This window comes from Pimephales promelas, chromosome 15, assembly GCF_988280905.1.
Source record: "Pimephales promelas chromosome 15, fPimPro1.hap1.1, whole genome shotgun sequence".
NCBI classification, from domain to species: Eukaryota; Metazoa; Chordata; class Actinopteri; order Cypriniformes; family Leuciscidae; genus Pimephales; species Pimephales promelas.
Genome location: NC_142783.1, coordinates 33,161,461 through 33,183,578, shown reverse-complemented (window position 1 = coordinate 33,183,578; position 22,118 = coordinate 33,161,461). Strand labels below are relative to the sequence as shown.

Sequence of the window (22,118 nt, the reverse complement as noted above, 5' to 3'; positions counted from 1 at the left end):
TATTATCGGCCGATATTAGGCATTTTTTCATAATATCGGTATCCGCAGTTATAATGGCCGTAAATTAATATTTAAAAAATAAAATAAAACGGACGAAACACGCTTTAATCATCTCTCCTTGGCCTGTTATATTGAAAATTTATGTTTTACAATTTGCAGTATAATTATGGCTCATCATAGACTAGCTAACCACAAAGCTAGCTAATGCCACTATCGTCAGTGGAAGACCGCTAACGTTAACATTAATGAGCTTGGAAACCACAATGCCTAAATAAAGTAATGATTACTGTATTTATAACTTGCATATCTCTAGTTACAGTCCCTGCATTGTAAAACGTAAGTTATACTTGCGAGGAGTGAACATTTAGACATAGAGAAAAAGTATCAAATCTATCTTGTGCAGAAAAGTTAGCTTTTCTTTTACACGTGTGTGAAATCCAACAATATTTAATAACAAAAAAAAATATCGGCCGATATGTCAGAATATCGGATTTTAAAACCCAAAAATATTTGTATCGGTATCGGCCTTCAAAATTCTTTATCGGTCGGGCTCTAGTTAACATAGAACAGTGATTAAACTGACTTGGAACTACCTGTGCATTAAACGGTTTTATGATCTTCTAGCCAATCAGAATTGAATATTCAGGCAGAACATGGTATGTTAATTAACTCATGTCAATATGAAGAGTTCAGATGCAAAAGCCTCTAAATGCCATTTGAAATTTTCTTCCTTAATGATGATTTTTATCAAACTTGTATATTTAAGTTCAGTGATTTCACTTAAATAACAATTAATAGGTAATTATCATTGCCATTTAAGTGAATTTACTGAACTTAAATATACAAGTTTGATAAAAATCATCATTAAAGAAGAAAATTTCAAATGGCATTTAGAGGCTTTTGCATCTGAACTCTTCATATATATATATATATATACAGTACAAGCATATTAGCAAAGTTATGAGCATAAATGTGACTGTTTCCTCTTTATCTTGTGGTGTTCCTCTCAGGCTGAGCTGTTGACGGGTCTGTCCGTGTCCTCAGTGGAGGATGCCAGTCGCGTGGGCCTGGAGCTGCTGCGCAGAGGTTGTGGTTCAGTCATTGTCACCTTGGGGCCACAGGGCTGTGTGGTGTGTCAGTCCACAAACACGGCCCCTAAACACATTCCCACCAGCGCGGCCACTGCTATCGACACCACGGTAAGACTGCGGTTGGCTGTTGACATTTCTGGGTGGGGCCAATGTACTTTAGGCACGTTTTGGGCTCGATGCATGTTTCCCATGTCAACCATATGAATTAGCCCCAATCAGAATCTATACGAGATCCACATGGGCTAATTCAGATAGGGCCAACATGAATAAATCATAATGGGGCTCATATCGGCCACACCATGAAATGTTGGCTAGGTCGTATATAGTAGCTGTGTTTCCATTACCCTTCAAATTGGGCAAATTGAAAATTGAAAAATGGAGTGGCCCAATGGAAACACTTCAATTTCACAAAAACTCCCTTAGGCTGTGTGTCCACCAAAGTGTTTTTAGGGAGCTGAAAACGCAAGACGCCTAGCTGTGGGCGCTTGAGAGCATTTTGGCAGCGCAGCGTTTTTCCGTTCAGACGTTTCGTTGCTATGATACAGAAGATCCGCAGCACAGTTTACTTGTAACTGATTTCGCAGATAATTAGTTTCATAATAAAAAAATATATATATTTTTCATCCATTTTGTTGGGTTAGCTCTGCTGGTTGATGCCGTTGTACAGAGAGAATGTTGTGACAGTTGGTCGGTGTGGTATTATGCTGCGTTCATGTGCTATGGTAATTATGGTAAATACCAAAAGCCGACGTGGAAAATGCACATGAACACCCCCTCATGTGGTATTTTCCACTGGGAAACTCGTAGAATATTTTGATGGACGCTGTGAATGGTTCGTTGGTGGTCTACGTGAAGCTCAACTGTATGATATAGTGTCTGAGAAAAGCAGATGTTTGTATGCCGCTATAAGTTTGCCGTGCTACTAGTCATCCATGTGAGTGATATTGAGTCATCAGTCATAATATGCCCATGATCCACAAGGATGACTCATATTTGAAGTAGTACGTTGTGAATGGGTTGTAAACAATATTTGGATTCTGCTGTTGTGTGCGTTTTAATCTTGACGTGATAAGAGAAAAAAGTGAGATTATGAGAGGGATGTTTCACGTCATTTCTTACTAAAAGGATTGTTTTGCTGATTGTTGTCATAAGTTCAGTCTGGCGTTCGACGTATATGTTAATTGAATACTTCAATGTCATTTTAATAGTGGATGTGGTTCTTCTGGTTTCTCTTCTGATTGTAATCTCTAAAGAGACATTCTCATTTTACGCATTGGATTCGGTAGTTCTGCCGTCACAGTAACTCATATTTCCTGATTATTTTTTTAAACACCAATAGAGAATCTTGTGAATAACAACAAGATCGATTATTAGTCACCTATTAGAATGAGTCAAGCCAGAAAGAAAAGTGGATTCATCATAGTGTGTGATGCAATAAATATGTCCCGTCAGTGACCAGAAATGCCTCGAACAGGTTGCAATGCTTCTCTCTATTTTTATTGTTCTGTTTTGCAATTCAGTTCTCATTTTTTAACCACATCTTACTTGGTTAACAAGCAATTTCTGAACTTCACCCCACACCTACTGCAAGACCATGAAGTTCTAAGAAAAACGATTTATTTGGAGAAATCCTGAGAACTAGAGTATAAATGTGTTTTTATTATTTCACAATCCCTTTAGTTTCCCTTTAGCAGAATGAGTTCTTAATACAGAGCACGTCCATTTTACCTGCTTTTAGTTATTGTTATCTCTTTTAGTCTAGAGTTTTGTTTAATAATCACTGCACAGTCATACGAAAAACTGGTCTCTGGTGATGAATGCCGGTTTCTTCAATCAACTGTCCTAATATCATAAAGTCTTTTTGAATCTTAGTTCTTAGACAAATATAGATGTATATATATTTTTTTTAAATCAAAGTCATGTGGTGCAACCAACATGCAAAAAAATAAACGAAACGGAAATGATGTCAATTAAGCCCTGCAGACACAACATGTGTTTTCTCTCAAATATTATGTTCCAAAACTGACTGTTTACCTGGATACTTTGCAAAACGGGCATTTTGTACGGAAGCCCTGAACCACAAACTAAAAAAAAAAAAAATATAGCATTTCAAGATCAAAGTCGAAACATTTCGAGATCAAAGCCGAAACATTTCGAGATCAAAGCCGAAACATTACGAGATCAAAGTCGAAACATTTCGAGATCAAAGTCGAAACATTTCGAGATCAAAGCCGCAACATTTCGAGATCAAAGCCGCAACATTTCGAGATCAAAGCCGCAACATTACGAGATCAAAGCCGCAACATTTCGAGATCAAAGCCGCAACATTTCGAGATCAAAGCCGCAACATTTCGAGATCAAAGCCGCAACATTTCGAGATCAAAGCCGCAACATTTCGAGATCAAAGCCGCAACATTACGAGATCAAAGCCGAAACATTTCGAGATCAAAGCCGCAACATTTCGAGATCAAAGTCGAAACATTTCGAGATCAAAGCCGAAACATGAAGCCTTTTTGAATCTTAGTTCTTAGACACATATAGATGTATACTTTTTTTTTAAATCAAAGTCATGTGGTGCAACCAACATGCAAAAAAATAAACGAAACGGAAATGATGTCAATTAAGCCCTGCAGACACAACATGTGTTTTCTCTCAAATATTATGTTCCAAAACTGACTGTTTACCTGGATACTTTGCAAAACGGGCATTTTGTACGGAAGCCCTGAACCACAAACTAAAAAAAATAAAAATATAGCATTTCGAGATCAAAGCCGAAACATTTCGAGATCAAAGCCGAAACATTACGAGATCAAAGTCGAAACATTTCGAGATCAAAGCCGCAACATTTCGAGATCAAAGCCGCAACATTTCGAGATCAAAGCCGCAACATTTCGAGATCAAAGCCGCAACATTTCGAGATCAAAGCCGCAACATTTCGAGATTAAAGCCGCAACATTTCGAGATCAAAGTCGAAACATTTCGAGATCAAAGTCGCAACATTTCGAGATCAAAGTCGCAACATTTCGAGATCAAAGCCGCAACATTTCGAGATCAAAGCCGCAACATTTCGAGATCAAAGCCGCAACATTTCGAGATCAAAGCCGCAACATTTCGAGATCAAAGCCGCAACATTACGAGATCAAAGCCGCAACATTTCGAGATCAAAGCCGCAACATTTCGAGATCAAAGCCGCAACATTTCGAGATCAAAGTCGCAACATTTCGAGATCAAAGTCGAAACATTTCGAGATCAAAGCCGCAACATTTCGAGATCAAAGCCGCAACATTTCGAGATCAAAGCCGCAACATTTCGAGATCAAAGCCGCAACATTTCGAGATCAAAGCCGCAACATTTCGAGATCAAAGCCGCAACATTTCGAGATCAAAGCCGCAACATTTCGAGATCAAAGCCGCAACATTTCGAGATCAAAGCCGCAACATTTCGAGATCAAAGCCGAAACATTTCGAGATCAAAGCCGAAACATTTCGAGATCAAAGCCGAAACATTTCGAGATCAAAGCCGAAACATTTCGAGATCAAAGCCGAAACATTTCGAGATCAAAGCCGAAACATTTCGAGATCAAAGCCGAAACATTTCGAGATCAAAGCCGAAACATTTCGAGATCAAAGTCGAAACATTTCGAGATCAAAGCCGAAACATTTCGAGATTAAAGCCATGTTTGAGATGCGGCTTTATGAGATCGCCACATATCAGTGGTGCTCGCGCAAAACCTGTGAGAATGAGTAAAATTATCCGCATTACAAGCACTATTCAACCGGAGTGAGCGAGTGAGTTGAGGCGGGTGTGTGTCCAACTGTCAAATGATCGATAGTGCTGAAAAGGAGTATCGGAACAATTTCAGAAATGTCAGTGTCGATACATATCCACACTACTTGTAACGCCTCTCATAAGCACACACACATATAGAGCACAGCTTGTATTGTCCAGGGCTGTCCTGCTCTCTCTGGGTGACTCAGTGCTCAGCAAAGATCCTCTCAGCGGGAGTCCGCCTGGCTGTGGTCTCCACGTGGCGGTCGGCCTGTTCCCGCGCACTTTGATGACCCATAAATCTTGAGTTGTTTAACTCTTTTGGATGCCCTGATCCCTCTTCCAGTAACTCTGTTTTTCCCCCACTTGTTAAAAACCAGGAGGAGGAGGGAATGGGGCCAAGTGCCAGATTTTATCTCAACAGTCGGCTAGACAGAAGCAAGGCATGTTTCCATCAGCTTATTCTCTTCGAATAATGGCATATCACTTCCGCTTGAGACGTAAAAGAGAACTGTCGTCACTTTTTAACAGTATGTGGCGGCTGTTTATTTGTGAGGTCTCTTTTTAGTCATTAAAGAACATTCGGTGGAGGTTAAAGTGTTTACCGGGCTTCTCTGCAAGCGTAGTGGTGTGAGTCACGAAGCTCAGCTTTGCTCTGTGCTCCTTGGACTGAATCCAGGCTTTTCTGCAGCGTCACCAAATCTCAGTATTTCATACTAAACAACCCCTGTTATTCAGAGAATAGGCATGGAATGGTCTCAGCTCTGGTATTGCATGAATTAAACGCTGTCTTTTTGTTTATGTGGCTCAATTTGCACTAGGGCTTTTATATAGCTTAACCATACATAGAGTTTAACTATAACTCGTTAAATAATGCAAAATTCAATATGTGATATGATAATGGTTTAACCTCTTAACTGTCACCCCCATTTTTTGAATAGACAATGGAAATGCTCATTTCTTTCTTTCTTTTTTTGTTGTTGCTCATTTCAAATTTAAATGGTTGTAATTCAAGAATGCTTTGGAATATAGACGTAAGATTGGTCTCGTTTTAAAGAAGACATTTGGCAGATTTTTCTCGAAGTGAAACAAATTAAGAAAGTGAAACAGAAAAAAGTTATAGAAGTTTGAGTTTATAGAAATGTACAATGTAAAAAAATTAATTATTCATATTTTATATACAATATATATTTTCAAAATCTGGGCTACTCTAAAACTGCAGAAAAATCAAAGCCAAAAATCTGAACAAGTTGTGTTTCAAATTTTAGGTTGATATCTCAAAAAATGAGCTTTCAGTTAGATTTAGTTTGGGCGCAGTACCAAACTTTTTCACTAGGGCACAACTAGACTCCATTACAGCCCATATAAGGGCGCCTTAATTTCCATATGTGTTTTTAGTGATCTGAACCATTATTTTCACAAATTTCACACAATTTATGAAGTAGAAATCCTATTCAGAAGTAGTATGGGAAGTTTGGCAGATTTTGATATGAATTCAACCTCTAGGAATCACATACAAAGAACACGCATGTGCGTTATAGCTTATTGAAATAACACAAATGGTGAATCTATTATTTTTTTCGTAAAATTTAAAACATTTTCAGACCTTTTTTTCTGAAATAATTGAATGTATGCTATCTTTCGCACTCTTGGCATGAAATCAAACTGAGGTTTCTAACTTTTTCTCATGATTTTTCATGTTCATTGCTATTTCAAAATAAAGGTCTGAACACGCTTGAAAATCAGTCACCAAATATGGAAACTAGAGATTGTAAGCTTTCAAATTATATATTGTTTGTCAATATTACTTAAGGTCTTTTCTAAAATATTATTGTTTTAAAAATATAATGGCAAGCGTCCCACCTGTGGGACGGAGACAGTTAAGTGGTGTCTAAGATAAATATTAATTATATTTAAATATATATATACAAATGGAAAATGGTAAAACCAACATACATTTTATAAATTCTTTCTATGAGAAGAAAGCATCCTCACAACTTCTGAAATTTTTAGGACATTTTCATTTTGAGGTGAACTAATCCTTTAAGTTCACAAAAATAAGAACAGACACACCATGTGGACGTGAACAACATGGTGTCATTGCGATGAGCTCCTTCACTGTAAAAAATATTTTCAAGATTTGTTATCACAACATATTTTCTTTTGTCAAATCAACTTTATAATAATTTATTTAGTTGAGATAATTTATTATTTTGAGTTTCTGATGGTTAAATTAATCTACTTCATTGAATTAACTCACTTTTTCCAGTTCAATCAACTTAAAATTTTAAGGCAACCCAGGTTACTTACTTTTTTAAGTTAAACCAACAATATTTTTTACAGTGTAGTAATCACAACATTTTTTCTTTTGTCAAATCAACTTAAATAATTTATTTAGTTTAGATAACAAATAATTTTGAGTTTCTGATGGTTAAATTAATCTCCTTCATTGTATTAACTCACTTTTTCCAAGGCAACCAGGTTACTTACTTTTTTAAGTTAAACCATCAATATTATTTTACAGTGTTCTCTAATGAAAAAAGAGGATGCCAAACACAAGTTTTGACCAAACAGTTGTCAGGTTGCAGAGAGTATGGCTTGTCAGTTCTTCTGCATGAAGTGGAGGTATGGAGGAGTTACGCTTATAGGACATGCCAAAGCAATGAATGACCACAAAGGTTGCGAAGAGAGTTGGTTGGAGTATTAACTCAGCAGTTGAGTTGGTTTTTTGAGCACAGAAAGAAAATCATTGAGTGAGTCGTATCTGTCACCCTTAAGAGGACATAACGCACATCTCAAATGGACCGTACCGGTGTGTACTCTTGATCAAGGAATCCTTTCTCTTGGACACTAAGCAGTCTCAAGTTAAAAGGATCTTTTGGCAGTTTTACAGCTTCGCATCACATCAAAAGCCGTTCGGTATATGGCACTACATGAAAAGCCCGGTTAAACACCACTGGAAGGGCAAGTAAGCAGTTTCCCTGTGTGTGGCTACACACCAGTTCTAAGATCATTCCCTTTCTTCAATATATCTAACACAAGCCTTCATAAATCCAACACTGACCGACCCTTTCATGAGAAAGTGATCCTATCTGCAGCCTACGTGTGTGTGTGTGTGTGTGTGTTCACAGAGACCCTACAGCATGGACTGTGGGTGGCCTGTGCTCTTACATTTGGATCAACCCAATTCCAAAACCCTGCCTTCAAGCCAGACAATAAAGGCTTGTAGTTGTTTCAGACAATCACAATCATCCAAACTTCACCTCCATGAAAAGAGACATAGAGGACCCACCACAGGGATCTTTACAACAGACGGTGGTGAGTCTTTACCGGAAAGCACTGAATGCCTCCAACCGACGTTGGTGTCGTCACACCAAGAAAATGAAACCCACAAAGAAGAACCGCATTGGACAGCAGCCATTCTTTTGAGAGAAACCATGTCCTGGCAACATGTGTTTTGGTGACACAAGATGACCACTAAAAGATTAGAGATTTGACCGTCAACAAACTCTAAAGCTTATACTAAGTGGGGGAATGTAACTTTGTTACTTTTACCACGTATCTTTACTTTACTTAAGTAGAATAAATAGTGCATACTGTTTACTTTTACTTCGTTACATTTTGCAGCAATTATTATACTTTCTACTTTCTATACTACTACATTTCTACAACTTCGGTTACATTTTCTGATCAGTTTTTCCCATCACTTTTGTCTCACCAGTGACGTTTGGTTTCCATAGATATATCAACCCGGTCACACTAAATGCGTGCGAGACGAGTGCAGTTTATAAGCGAAAATTAGTTTTTACGTGCATAGGAAACGCACCGTGTGTAATATACACAGGAAAAATAGCAGAGTAGTTTTTCCAGAGTAATTTTTTTTTTCCTCAAAAAGAGTTGTTTTTTTTTATCTATTTTGAGTGAACCGAGTAAAATGTGTCCATAGAGTGGGAGCAAAATTGAAGAGCAACTGTGACTCCTTCCCAAAATCTTCTGCTCCCAAAGTTTCGTTTTTCAGCCATTACTGTTCTGCTTGGCCATCACGATCGTGGCTGCATTTGGGTTTGGAAGAGATCGTTATGCTATTGCTGGATTTAAAAGTAAGTAGAATTCCAAAGTTTTAGTACTCATTTTCATAGAAATCGCCTCTATTTTGAGCTCAAAATCATTTTGCCGCGTTTTTTGAACATTACAGAGATGGCTTTCTCATGTTAACTTGATGTGAAGTCTAACGTGACCATTAAGTTAGTGCTCGACAAGAAAATCAAAAACGTTAACGTTAATCACTTGTTAAATGCTGTGGTACACCAAAATGTTTAGCCTATGTTATTTTACTGGGAAGGCGAACATATGATATAGCCTAACGCTTAGTTTAAGGATCACATTTTAAACTGAGCTCAATATAGAACTTGGGATAAATTATCTTGTTTTTGTAATCACCACAAAAGCAAACAACGTTAGATGACATAAGTTATAGCTTACATAAACGTTAATTGACACTAGTGCTACTAGCTAGCTGCATATTGATGTGTGTCTAGTAAGTTAAACGTTAAATATTGTGACGAGCGGCTCGAGTTGTGCGCCACATGTAGGCTACTTGACTCGCTAAAGAGTTCAGATCCAGCTTTTTTTTTTGATGAATTTGAATGCTCAAACCCCCTTGGATCAAAAAAGGGAATACATAAATTAGGAGCTATCTATTTTACCCTTAGAAATATTTCCCCTAAATACAATTCGAGTTTATTAAATATCCATTTAGTCGCTTTATTTCATGCACAAGGTATCAAAACATATGGGTTTGATAAAATACTAGAGCCGCTTGTCCAGGATATCTCAACACTGGAAACCGATGGAATTCAGATTCCTTTACTTGATCATAAAGTTTATGGAGCCATTGTCCAAGTTACTGGTGACAACCTTGGTGTCCATACTTTATTTGGTTTTGTAGAATCATTCAGTGCTAGGTACTGTTGTCACTTTTGCCTACTAGAGAAAGAAGACTTTCAGACAGAGTTTAGTAAAGATAGTCCAAAGATGTCAGTGCGAACTAAAGAACTTCATGCTGAATACTGTCAGATAATGCAGAGCAATCCCAGTCTACCTTATGTAATGGGAGTAAAAAAAGTCTTGCCTTTTAAATTCGTTGCAATATTTCCACACCACTGCAAATTTTTCTGTTGATATAATGCATGATATATTATAGGGCGTTGCACAATATGAGATGAAATTACTAATTCAGTACCTGATTGAAAATTACACCACATCAGGAGAAGTACACAGAAGAATTCAGAGTTTCAACTATGGCTTCTTGGAGCAAAACAACAAACCTGGTTTAGCATTAAGAGAGGGTTCAAATGATTTGAGCTTAAATGCCACTCAGAGCTGGTGTTTACTGCGTCATCTACCCATTATGTTTGGAGATCTTGTCTGTCCTAATGACCAGCACTGGTATTTGTTTATTTTATTGCTTCAGATAGTCAATATAGTGTTTTCTTCAGTTTTATCCTCTGGTATCACTATTTATTTGAAACATCTGATTGCAGTGCATCACAGTTTATTTAAGCATTTGTTTCCTGATAAGAACTTGTTGCCAAAGCACCATTTTTTGGTGCATTACCCCAGTTGTATGCAGAAAATTGGACCACTGCTACTGGCGCATGCGTTACGAAGCAAAGCATAACTTTTTTTAAAAACAGTTGAAAAGTTTTAAAAACATAACGAAAACATTAGCAAAAAAACACCAGCGCCAAATTGCTTACAATTGGCAAACATTTGATCCAAATTACATTAAATTAGGTCCTGGGAAAATGGCTCCCTTGAATGAAATGGAGGTTGGTGCTGTAATTGCTGAGAAGCTTAATGTACCTATGTGGACTAAGGTCCTAAATGTAAAATGGGTCAAGCGCTGTGGAAATACTTACAGGTTAGGTTTAGCGGTTTGTGTTCAAGTTCAAAATGACATGCCTGTATTTCATGCAATCCAGAATATTGTTATCAAAAATGAGCAGGTCCTTTTGATTACTACTGCACTAAAAACGTTTTGTTTATCTGAACATATCCATGCTTACAAAGTTGCACATACCACAGAAGCACCTTCTGTTTTGGAGATTAGGGATATTTTGCACCACAAGTTGTTTGACATTCTTATGACTTATGGTTGTGATTCTGATTTGTTTATTGTACCATATTGTTTCATGTAATTCTTCATCTCTCCTCTTACACTACTACAATTTTCTATTATTTTAGTATTATTGTTAATTTATTTTTTTTTTTTTTATCACAAGTGAATTGAGTGTAAGTGCAACATTGTTGGATCACAAGTCAATTGAGTGTAAGTGCAACATTGTTTAAATGGGTGCTTGAAAAATAAAATTGAGACATGAGTTGTTGATTTTGTTTTCAGACAGCAAGATTTTCATTTTTATTTTTATGACTTTTTGAGGGTAAAACATGAATGGTGTAATTCAGAAGAATAACTTATTCTTTAAATATAAAAGTTTATATTTAAAATAAAAATATATAAAAATATATAAAAGTTTACTCAATTGATGAAAAACAACTCTGGAGGGAAAGTAAATTGTGGCAGAGTAAATTTGAAGTTCCCCTGAACAGAGTTAAAAAGTAGCAGAGTTATTTTCTTGTAGCTCTGAACTGAGTAAAATAGCATGAGAGTTGATTTAAAAAACAGAGTTAAATATTGTAGGAAAGAGTAAAATTGTATCACTAAATTGAGTATAATTAACTCTGGAAAAAGTGCTCTATCAAAAGAGTCACTTTTACTCTTTTCAGAGAGGGACCAAATGTTATCTGGCATAGAGTAAAATTTTCTTCAATTTGAGTAAATTTTACTCGGACAAATTTACTGTGTACGTTTGGTTAGGATTATGGCAAGCCAAGAGGTTCAGAATAACACCATAAATTAATCGTGTTTTCTACATAGTTATTAACATATAGTAAGGATAAGCATGATGTGTAGCTATATTGCCTAATTGCAAGCTTTTCCTAATTTTTTTCCCATCATTATTGAACATCATTAAAGGAGTATTAGGTTAAATGTTTTATTAATCATTAGAAAATAGACATTAAGAAAATAAATTATGCAAGTACCTTTACTTTTAATACTTAAAGTACATTTAAAATCAGGTACTTTTTACTTAAGTATGGTTGTCATTGTGTTACTTCTACTTTTACTAAAGTAAATATTTATCTGGTTATTTGTACTTTTACTTAAGTACTGAGATTCACCACTGCTTATACTGTATTATCCGTAGAAACACGTTATGATACACTAACCTTTGGGAAATCCTAATGGTTTTTCAACAGCAACAGAATAACAGTTAATGTAGGCTCTCTTTAAAGCTGCAGTGCGTAGATTTTTTGGGTTAAAAATGCCAAAATACATATTTGAGAAAATACATAACCAGCCAGTGTTCAACGCTATCTGCTTGCCGTAGCTCGATTCAAAGCGGTAAGCTTGTAATAATGTTTTTAACTCCAGTGCTACTGGTGGGTTTCCGCGGGAGAGCATGTCTTTGGGTCATTACGTTACATCTCTACAATTCGATTCGATTACTTATTTGATGAAGTCACCAATTCCTCTTCTTTTTCAAACCCCTCCCCTTTAACCACATGTTATATTCTGATCTTTTCATCATCGACTTAATAGAACCAATTTCTCAATATCTTTTCACTTGGAAATATGTCAAAGTCAAATTGGTTGTAAACACTAATCTCATGTTTTTCTATGCATTTCATGGTTATTTCGTGACATAACGCTGTGGTACAGAACTGTACTCTTTTGGAGAACGCAATTTGACCTGCATTTTCAAAGTTCTCAGAGCCGCAGTGTAAAATAAACTTTGGCCTTTGACTGACCACATCTAATAGTTGTGTCATTTGATTGACAGACGGCTCTATCTGGGACTGTTTGGAAGCTCGCGGTTGTCACTACAGATACATCATGCTTCAGTCAACTGTTGTCAGAAGTCATTCTCACCTTTGTAGGCTAACCATGCAGCCTGGAAAGACAAAAGCTGACTTTTTAAAAGTGAATGATCATTTGAATGCAGAATTGAGCAATATATGTTTGCCCAATTCAGCATGGTAAACACATCATCATAGTGTTTTATTTTTATTTTTTTTCATATACCGACTATATTTTGTAGCGACTGAAAGCATTACATTTTCATTAGCAGTTGGTCACACAAATTAGAGAGAAATTTAAAAAAATGCTAAATTCTTTGTCAATAAAATGTCATCTTTTTTGGCAATGCATTCATTCATTATGATAATTTGTAGGCCAACTCAAGTCTAATTCGCTCTGGGTTCTCTAATTTCAGGTTATTAGAATGAAAGAATAAAAGTCTGGGGTTAACATTAATACAGGAAACTTTCACCTTTTGTTCATCAAGATTAATTTTAGATTTTGTGAAGTAAATACTACGGAAAAAAACGATGTAATTTACATGAAAAAAGTTAGTTCATGCAGGAATTTTCAAAAAAATTATGTAAATAGTACTCAATTCAATCGTGTAGAAATGAAAGCACATTATAAAATTAAGTAAAATTACTCAACTTTTCTGATACTGGTGTTCCCATCATGCACTGGGCCATGAATAATTAATGAGGTCTATTTTTCACCGTTTACCATGTGTATTTACTCTATTTTATCATTGCTTTTGTTGTTAGGATTAGTAACCTGCCATTTTGTGACATTTGGAGTTCATTTTCTACTTAAAATGACACATTCAAACACAAAAAACGCTCCATAAAATGTTACCGTCATTGTCTACCAAGTATTGAGGTCTGCGTTCACACTTTTAATCTCGGAAACAAGATACAGTGACGCACACTATATGTATTGATTACTTAAACATTTCTGAGTAAATCATATACTTAAAAAGTGTGATTTAATTCAATGTTATATAGTTTGAGTGAAATGTTGAACAAAGAAAAGTTCAATTAAATATATATATATTACTTTACCTTTAATTAGCTAAATAAAAATGACTTAATTTCTTATATTACTTTCACTTAACTTAGTTAAGTATAGATTACTTAATTTTTTTAAGGCAAGTTATTAAGGCAAGAGTAAATTTCACACATAGAATTAAGTAAATTTTACTCATTGTTTTTTAGTGTACTAGTACCTCAAATGTGAATTTTTTTGCTGACATTTTGTTTTTGTTTCTTTACGAAAGTTGCAACAAGGACTGTCAGAAATAACAGAAAGATTTTATTTTCAAATTGAATGCACATGAACACCACCAAAAAGTCATAAATACGAGTGGGAAGCTCAGGATTTTCTTTAAGCCCCCGATGCTTATGAGTTGAGGGGTGTCAGTGAGAAACATGGACAATACTAATAAGTGTTTGTCAGGCTTTTTTCTTTTTACAACAGCATAAGCTAATTGCAACACAAAATATAGTAGCATTGTAGTATACCAATACAATATAAATCAAGCTTCGTTCTTTATTTTCTAAGTAGAGTTAAAAACCTAGCTGTATTTTTGTGTAGTTAATTAAGAGAAGGTAAACCGCCATCTTGCTCTTACAAAAGTGACTTTGTAAACATGACTGAAATACAAACTTCTCAGGAGGACTTGAAAGCACTAACAATACGACTTATTAGGCAACATGACATCATGACTTTTGCGTACAAATACACTCTTAGAAGAAAAGGTTCTATATAGAACCTTAAAAGGTTCTATCAGTGCTACGTATTTGGAACCCCTAAAGGTTCTATACACTCTTAAAAAAATGGTTCCTCTGGGTTTTATATTCCGTACTTGGCCAATAGAACCTTTTACCAAAAAAAAAAGGTTCTATATAGAACCATTTTGGAGTTCCATATATGAAGCGGGGGATGGAACCATTTCTGGTTCTAAATAGAACCATTTCTTCTAAGAGTGTACACGCCACTTTCAATTCAAGTGGCGTGTTATATACGCATTTTGAGCTATCCGCGTGTATGCGTCGGCCATTAAAATGTCCGAGTGATTCCGCGTACACGCCGTTAAATGTCCGAGCGAAACGAAGCAAAATTTGTAGATCTACATCTAGGGAACGATATTTTTTTTCACCTAGGATGGTAGGGGAAGACTCATTATTATATACAGTAATAACGTGAAGTCAACAGCGTTCATAAACACGCTTAAAAGCGATTATGCGTGTTGATGGCACGCCAAAAATAGAAAAACGAATTGGCATGTCATCCACACGCAATTTCATGACATCAGTCTGTAGAGCAACCGAGGCGGGCGGAAAGTGAAGCAGGTGGATCTTTTTTTTCCAGAAATGTTCTCATGAGATGATTGGGAATGAATTTCCCTTGTCTAACTGCAGATGTTCTTCCATTAACCCAAACTGTGCAAAGGTGGACTGCGATCATTTTGTAATGAATTCTTGTCTGCACAGATCACATTATTCAGTCATCAATCAGTTGGGGAGTTTAGACAACTGTGGCCATATGGAGGAGACTGAAGGGACAGTCAGAGGTGTGTAATACATAGCAATCAATGGTTGAGATGAGTAATCTGGTAGACTTGTGAGAACCGGTGACAGGGCGATCTGTGGTTAAATCACTGCATTCCTCTGTGCTTTCCCATCATAAACTCAACACCCGCCGTAGATCCCCGTCTACCCCCTGCAGGCATGGTGTCCTATCACATTCATATAATTAAATATATACAAGTGGAGATGGAAAAGTGGGTCTTACTGTGGTGTGCAATAACGATAACTCGGAAAAATGTCTGTGTGTGTGATCAAAATGTTTTTGAAAGGAGTCTTTTATGCTCACCAATGCATATCAGTGTCAACATATGGACAATTTGACACTAAAGTTTGCTGAAAATTAAGCTATCACCGGATTAAATAACCTACATTCAAGAATGCATTAGGCAAGAATAAAAAGCTTTTGAAAGAAAGTGGCCTGTTCTTTCCATATATTGCACGTTCAGATATTCATACAACAAAATAGTCTGAGACATGAATTTTTTGTTTAAATAAAATTATCAAAAAATGCTGCCGTTAACTGGCAACTTTTCTTTTTAAACGCTGACGGGAAACTTATTTTAAATTATAACATTTCACAATATTACTATTTTCAATATATTTTTCTTTAAACAAATGCAGCTTTGGCGAACATAAGCGACTTATTTCAACATTTATATATATATATATATATTAAAATATTATTCCAAACTTTTGACGGGTAGTGTTTTCAGCTGAAGGGATCGATACTGAATCCAACAAACATGAACAGTATGATTTTTTTTTTATTAGCATTAATGCCTCAAAATGTTAGACTTTTTTTGAGTTGTATATTATATATATAATTCCTATTTTATATATATATATATAAAATTCATATATATATATATATATATATATATATATATATTATTATTATTATTATCCTTTTGACTTGTTGTGTAGCTGAGTTTTTCAGCTGAAGGGATAGATACTGAATCTAACAAACATATGAAGAGTTCAGATGCAAAAGCCTCTAAATGCCATTTGAAATTTTGTTCTTTAATGATGATTTTCATCAAACTTGTATATTTAAGTTCAGTAATTTCACTTAAATAACAATTAATAGGTAATTATCATTGCCATTTAAGTGAAATCACTGAACTTAAATATACAAGGTTGATAAAAATGATCATTCTAGAAGAAAATTTCAAATGGCACTTAGAGGCTTTTGCATCTGAACTCTTCATATATGAACAGTATATTTTTTTAGCATGATTTTTTAGCATTTTGTTTTTTTCATAATGCCTCAAAATGTTGTACTTTTTGAGTTTGAGGTTAATATATATATATATATATATATATATATAAATATTATTACAAACTGTTTTGACTGATAGCATAGCCGAGTTTTCAGCTGAAGAGATAGATACTGAATCCAACATATGAACAGTTTTTTTTAAGCATAATGCCTCAAAATGTTGTACTTTTTTGAGTTTCAGGTTGGATATGATTTGACTTGTTGACAGATTCACCCAAAACTACTGATAATAGTGAAATTACTAAGAGAGAGAGAAAAAACTAGTTGTCATGCTGCATGTCTCAGCGATCGGACAATCGTATCAGCAGAGCTTCACGAGACTTTGAGGCACGACAGCGGTCGAGAAAAGCTTCAAACATGCGTGTTGTTTCACACTGACCTCTGTCCAACTCAACATCTACACACGTACTCATCATGCCTTACACAACAGCAAACACAAATGACTCAAATAGGGAATTAAAGTCATGTCATCATCAATAAATATTGTCAGGGTCAATTTCTTATTTATTTAGGATGTGCACACCATACAAAGTTACAACCTTTGGACTCAGCATTGAAGAGTATGACGGCACCCCCTGCTGTCATATTTAGTATTTCAACTGCATTATAAGAGCATCAATGCCACAAACTGATCTAAAAATACTCTCAACAGGGAGCAGGCGACAGCTTCATTGGTGCTCTGGCTTTCTACACAGCCCAATATCCCACAATGCCGCTGGAAGAGATGGCCAGGAGAGCCAACCTCGTGGCAGCAGTGTCTGTTCAGACGGTCGGCACTCAAACATCTTTTCCATTTCAGAAGGATCTGCCGACTGAACTATTCTGAAGGTGACACACCAAAGACAACATCACTGCCATTAATCTGTGCACAGTGTCCACAGAATTACTGTGTGTGTAATAAACAATACCAAGTACTGGAGAGTTCTGCATGATGTCATTTCCTAGCAATCATTCATTTGTTAATGATTATGTCATATGACAATTCTGAATTGAGAGTTTATTTCATTTTGAGAATTTTGAGATTTAAAATTTGGGTAACACATTACTTGAAGGGGTCCTTTATAACCATGACATGACATATGTCTTGAATATGAAGTAGGGTTTATGCATGTTTATGACAACTGTCATTTAGTGTCTTTCGCTCAATAATGACATTTTGAATGCAAATATGACATTGTTTGAGATGTCTTTGTCATGACACCTTCACATAAATCAATATATCATAACCTGTCAGTGTCTTTGTCGTGACAACTTGACATTGCTTTGACATTGGCTGTCATGAGGCCATTATAACCGTCATGAATATTGTTCGTGACCTCATCTACTTGTTTTCGCCACTTAATAAAAAAGAAAAAAATTGCGACTTTTTATCTCACAATTGCGACTTTTTATCTCACAATTGCATGTTATAAAGTCAGAATTGCATGATATTAAGTTGCAATTCTGAGGAAAAAAAGACAGACGTGCGACTTTTTATCTCACAATTCTGACTTTTTTTCTCACAATTGCGAGTTTACATCTTGCAAATCTGACTTTATAACACATAATTGTGAGTTTATATGTCGAAATTCTGACATCTTTTCTCAGAATTGGGAGACATAAAGCTCACAATTGCGAGTTATCAGGCTAATTCTAAGGGGAAAAAAGACTAACTTTTCCCCCTAGGGGGAATTAAATCTCACATTTCTGACTTTATAACACGCAATTGCGACTTTATATCTCACAATTCTGACTTTACATCTCACAATTCTGAGAAATCAAGTCAGAATTGCGAGATGTAAACTCGCAATTGTGAGAAAAAAAAGTCAGAATTGTGAGATAAAAAGTCGCAATTACCTTTTTTATTTTTCATTCTGTGGCGGAAACAAGCTTCCATAGGTACTAATTGAATTTGTCATTAAAAAGTTATAATGGCTTCAAGACAGCCAAAGTCAAAACCAACCACCTGACAGTTTAATGTGATGTTAACCAATAAAGCTAGGTGGTTTCTTCAGTTTAATAATTCATCTGCTATGTCATGTTTATGACAGGTTGTGTTGTCTTAGTAATGTCAAGTTGTCATGACAAAGACACGGTTTATGTCAAGGTGTCATAAAGACATCTCAAACAATGTCATATTTGCATTAAAAATGTCATAACTGAGCGAATGACATGCATGGTTATGAAGGTGTCATGTTAGTCCTATGCATACCCCTTCAAGTAAAGGGTTGCCAGAGAGGGATATATTGTTCAGTTTTGTTGAGAGCAAGAGTAAGTTCACCTCAAAAGGTTCAGGATTTGAAGTAATTGTCTGTTTGTTGTAATCGAGAGTAAACAGTTCTCAGAAAGCATCGAGGAAGATAACAACAGTTGTCATGGTGAAAATGTCTGTATACGTAAGAGAGCACAAGCAGCACAGGAGTTTCGTATGTTTGAATTGCTGTTATTTTTGTGGTAACAATTATGTACACAGATCTCGTTTCTACAAAATACATCTTGCTGGCTAATTATTCCAGCAAATTCAGCCTAAAGCAATCTGTCATTGAGTAGGTGGTTCATTGTTTGCAGTGGGTCAACATTGTGCCTTGGTAGAAAGGAGGAAACAAAATAACTGAACGAATCCAACATAATAGACTTCTTGTAATGGTCTTAACAACACATTATCCAGCCAGGATGTGCAAATGCTCTCATTACACCAGTTATCCGCAGCTGCGGTGATGCCGGCGCTTGGATTTGATGGATATCTTCAGATCACCACACTGTGGCCAATAACACACTAAAAGTCCTTTTTCTCAGTGTCTGAATTACAAGTTTCTGCCATTTTTTAAAGAGAGCGAATCTTCCTCTTCTCAAAGAACAGAACATGTTTGTTGACTGTGGAGAGCAATGAAGAGAAAAGAAAAAATCATTAACTGAAATATGTAACGAGCGCTGGAAGACAAATATCATGCAATCACATTATGGGATCACAATTATTCTATAGATAATCCTAGGCGATGACAGACAAATGTAGGGAAAAATATTGTTAACATTTAGTTAATACATTAGAACTAACAATGAAGATATACAGGTGAAACTGCTAGTGTTGCGGAGCGGGTGTGTTACGGATACGTGTTGTAAATTTTTTAGCAATCAAAAAGCATGTCTAATTAATTGAAATAATGTATTATGAATCATTAAACTTATACAACATTTAAAAAAATGTATATGAACAAAAAAAATCATACTAATTCTGTGTTTTTTTCTGGTAATATAAAAGGAAGACATGAAACACAAATTTTAGCATTTATCATCAATTTTAATCATATGAATTTAAATAAACTCTCAAATAACTTTGTGCTGCATAATGTTCAAATTAAAACATGAATTATTCCTTAAATTCAGATTTAATGATAATTTATTTGGATTAGTGTTAGTATTATTACATTGGGACATATCTAAATTCTACTGCGCTTTATTAAAGGGACACTTCACCTCTGGAAAGATGAATGCATATTTAAAATGGGTCATTTATGTAGAAGAAATGTGAAATTATTTTTGAATTTGGAGTTTTCTAGACTGAGAAAAGCCAGAAAATTTATTTTGAATGTATCTTTTCAATTTGAATATTGAAAATGTATCTTTTTCATAAGATCGGCCAATAGCAAACCACAACCATCCAATCAATTCCCCACAGACAAAATTAAGTCTCGTCCTACATTTGTTGTGGTTCGAGAAGCTTTCACTCTGATATACGTCAAAATAGGGGAGAAAAAAATACGATCGCAACTTCTGTTTCATGCAACGTTAAATAGAGACGCACCAGCAACCGGACATTTTTGTTTGCCCCGGACCGCATTGTAATCATTTCCCATAATATAATTTGTGTGGAAATATTTCTACGTCTGTAAACCACCGGATGATAACACAGTCCAGAGGCGGGATACACTGAATACACACACAAAGAGAAGAGCAAATACTGTAACTGTACCAGACACAGCAAGCTCGCGGTTCACGATGCTCATGTACTGTATGTACATGCACTTCAGCAGCCAATGAGATTGCTTGCTCAACATTTAAATAGTTCGGTGTAGTCTAGTCCTCCAGCGGGACATCAGAGTTCCTCTGAAAGCCTCCACCTGTCTAGATCTGCTTCTTATGTTGTGTCCTCTATTTATGCAGCATATCTTACATGCTCACAGGTCGTAGCCTAGCAGATCTAGTCCATCAAGACCAAATAAATCAACATTGCCATTTTCATTAATATGCTAAAACTATTCCAACAGTTTTACTTAACTAAGATAATCCTGTAAATGTATTGTTCAATTTAGTTTAGCTAATGTTAAAGCACAACACAATATATCTTTTTGAGCCACTTAGTTTGTGTTCCTCAAATGAAAACAGGATCTATATGAAGTCAAATTGATGGTTCGCCTCACCTATGGGGTCATGCTTTCGCAAAACCAGCTTTTCCCTCAGTCGACCCCTCTTTGTGTTAAAACAGTAACCCGTGCCAGCCGCACTCATCATCTGCACCAGCAGCGTCCTGAAACACACGATTCAAGGTCAAAGGAAGAACTCAGCACTGACTTCTGTGTGTCTGACATTAAAGAAGACTTTAAACCAAGCAACATCTCAAAACTCTTTTTAAATCAAGCATTTAACCAGACTAAATTCACAAATATATTTGTAAAACGTTCAACAACAGAACATATAACAATATTTGACAATGAAATGTATTACACTGTATAATCTCCGTTTAAAGTCTGATAAATATATGATGTGTTTACCTCAAATTTAAGGAGATAGGAGGACATAAAATAGTTTTTTTCACACATATTACAGTAAGAGTAAACAAGTTCAGTATGTAATCAGTATGTAATGAGGTCAAGGAATACTCACTTCGATTTGCTCTTGGCAACTAGATAGAGAAAGAAAGAAAAAGAAACAAAACATAATTAGCATTAGCAACTAACAAGTTGATCAAATGTTACACATCATATGATATGAGTGTGCGTGCTTTATAAACAGATAATCACTAAATAACATCTAAAAACAAATGTTGCTGGCATATATTTGAACTGGGACACCCAAAAGCTCACATTATACATGTATAAGTGAAACTCCAGGCTAGTTAGCTATTAGCCGCTACACGACGCGTCTGTTCGGCAGTCTACAGCCACTATTATGCAGACAGTGCGGTATTGCAAATATTTTACGAGAATAGATGTACTCACGGTTCACAGAAGTGAGAAACATTATTATTCTTCTAGAAATAACCGCTTCGAAATGTCACATTGAGCTCCTGTCACTTAAAGTTACCGGCTCAATCTCCAGTGCTTCCGGTGTCATGTGCGGTTCTACGTCATCGTCGGAATGGATCATTTTTATCATTATTTTTATTTTATTATTGTATTATGTTATGACAATCATGGAAATTTACTTTTTTTATTCTTCAAAAATGTAATAAAATTGTATAATATTTGTTGTCTGTCTGTCTGTTTGTTTGT

General features: G+C 35.7%; 2 protein-coding genes across 3 annotated transcripts in view; one reads left to right on the top strand and one right to left on the bottom strand.

Moving 5' to 3' along the window:
- The window catches only part of rbks (ribokinase), a 40,058-nt gene extending 22,487 nt beyond the window's left edge, over nt 1-17,571 (top strand). For both annotated transcript variants that reach the window (XM_039653443.2, XM_039653444.2), the window contains exons 8-9: nt 1,011-1,199; nt 17,303-17,571. In XM_039653443.2, coding sequence (XP_039509377.2) covers nt 1,011-1,199; nt 17,303-17,476 — 363 coding nt within the window. In that variant the 3' untranslated portion in view covers nt 17,477-17,571. The remainder of the gene's footprint in view (nt 1-1,010; nt 1,200-17,302) is intronic.
- Nucleotides 17,572-18,936: 1,365 nt separating this feature from the next.
- On the bottom strand, nt 18,937-21,985 carry mrpl33 (mitochondrial ribosomal protein L33). The gene is made up of 4 exons (XM_039653485.2): nt 21,846-21,985; nt 21,511-21,529; nt 21,048-21,154; nt 18,937-19,503 (listed from the first exon to the last, which is right to left on the bottom strand). The coding sequence occupies exons 1-4, from the start codon at nt 21,865-21,867 to the stop codon at nt 19,454-19,456; spliced, it is 198 nt and encodes a 65-aa protein (XP_039509419.1). The 5' UTR covers nt 21,868-21,985; the 3' UTR covers nt 18,937-19,453.
- Nucleotides 21,986-22,118: the final 133 nt, after the last annotated feature.

What these genes read in the sequence shown, in the direction of transcription:
- mrpl33 (XM_039653485.2), bottom strand. Translation starts at nt 21,867, where the DNA reads ATGTTTCTCACTTCTGTGAACC. An exon ending in GCGAAAGCATGACCCCATAG is followed by an intron (nt 19,504 to 21,047) that starts GTGAGGCGAACC and finishes TGCTCTCCACAG; the next exon opens with TCAACAAACATGTTCTGTTC.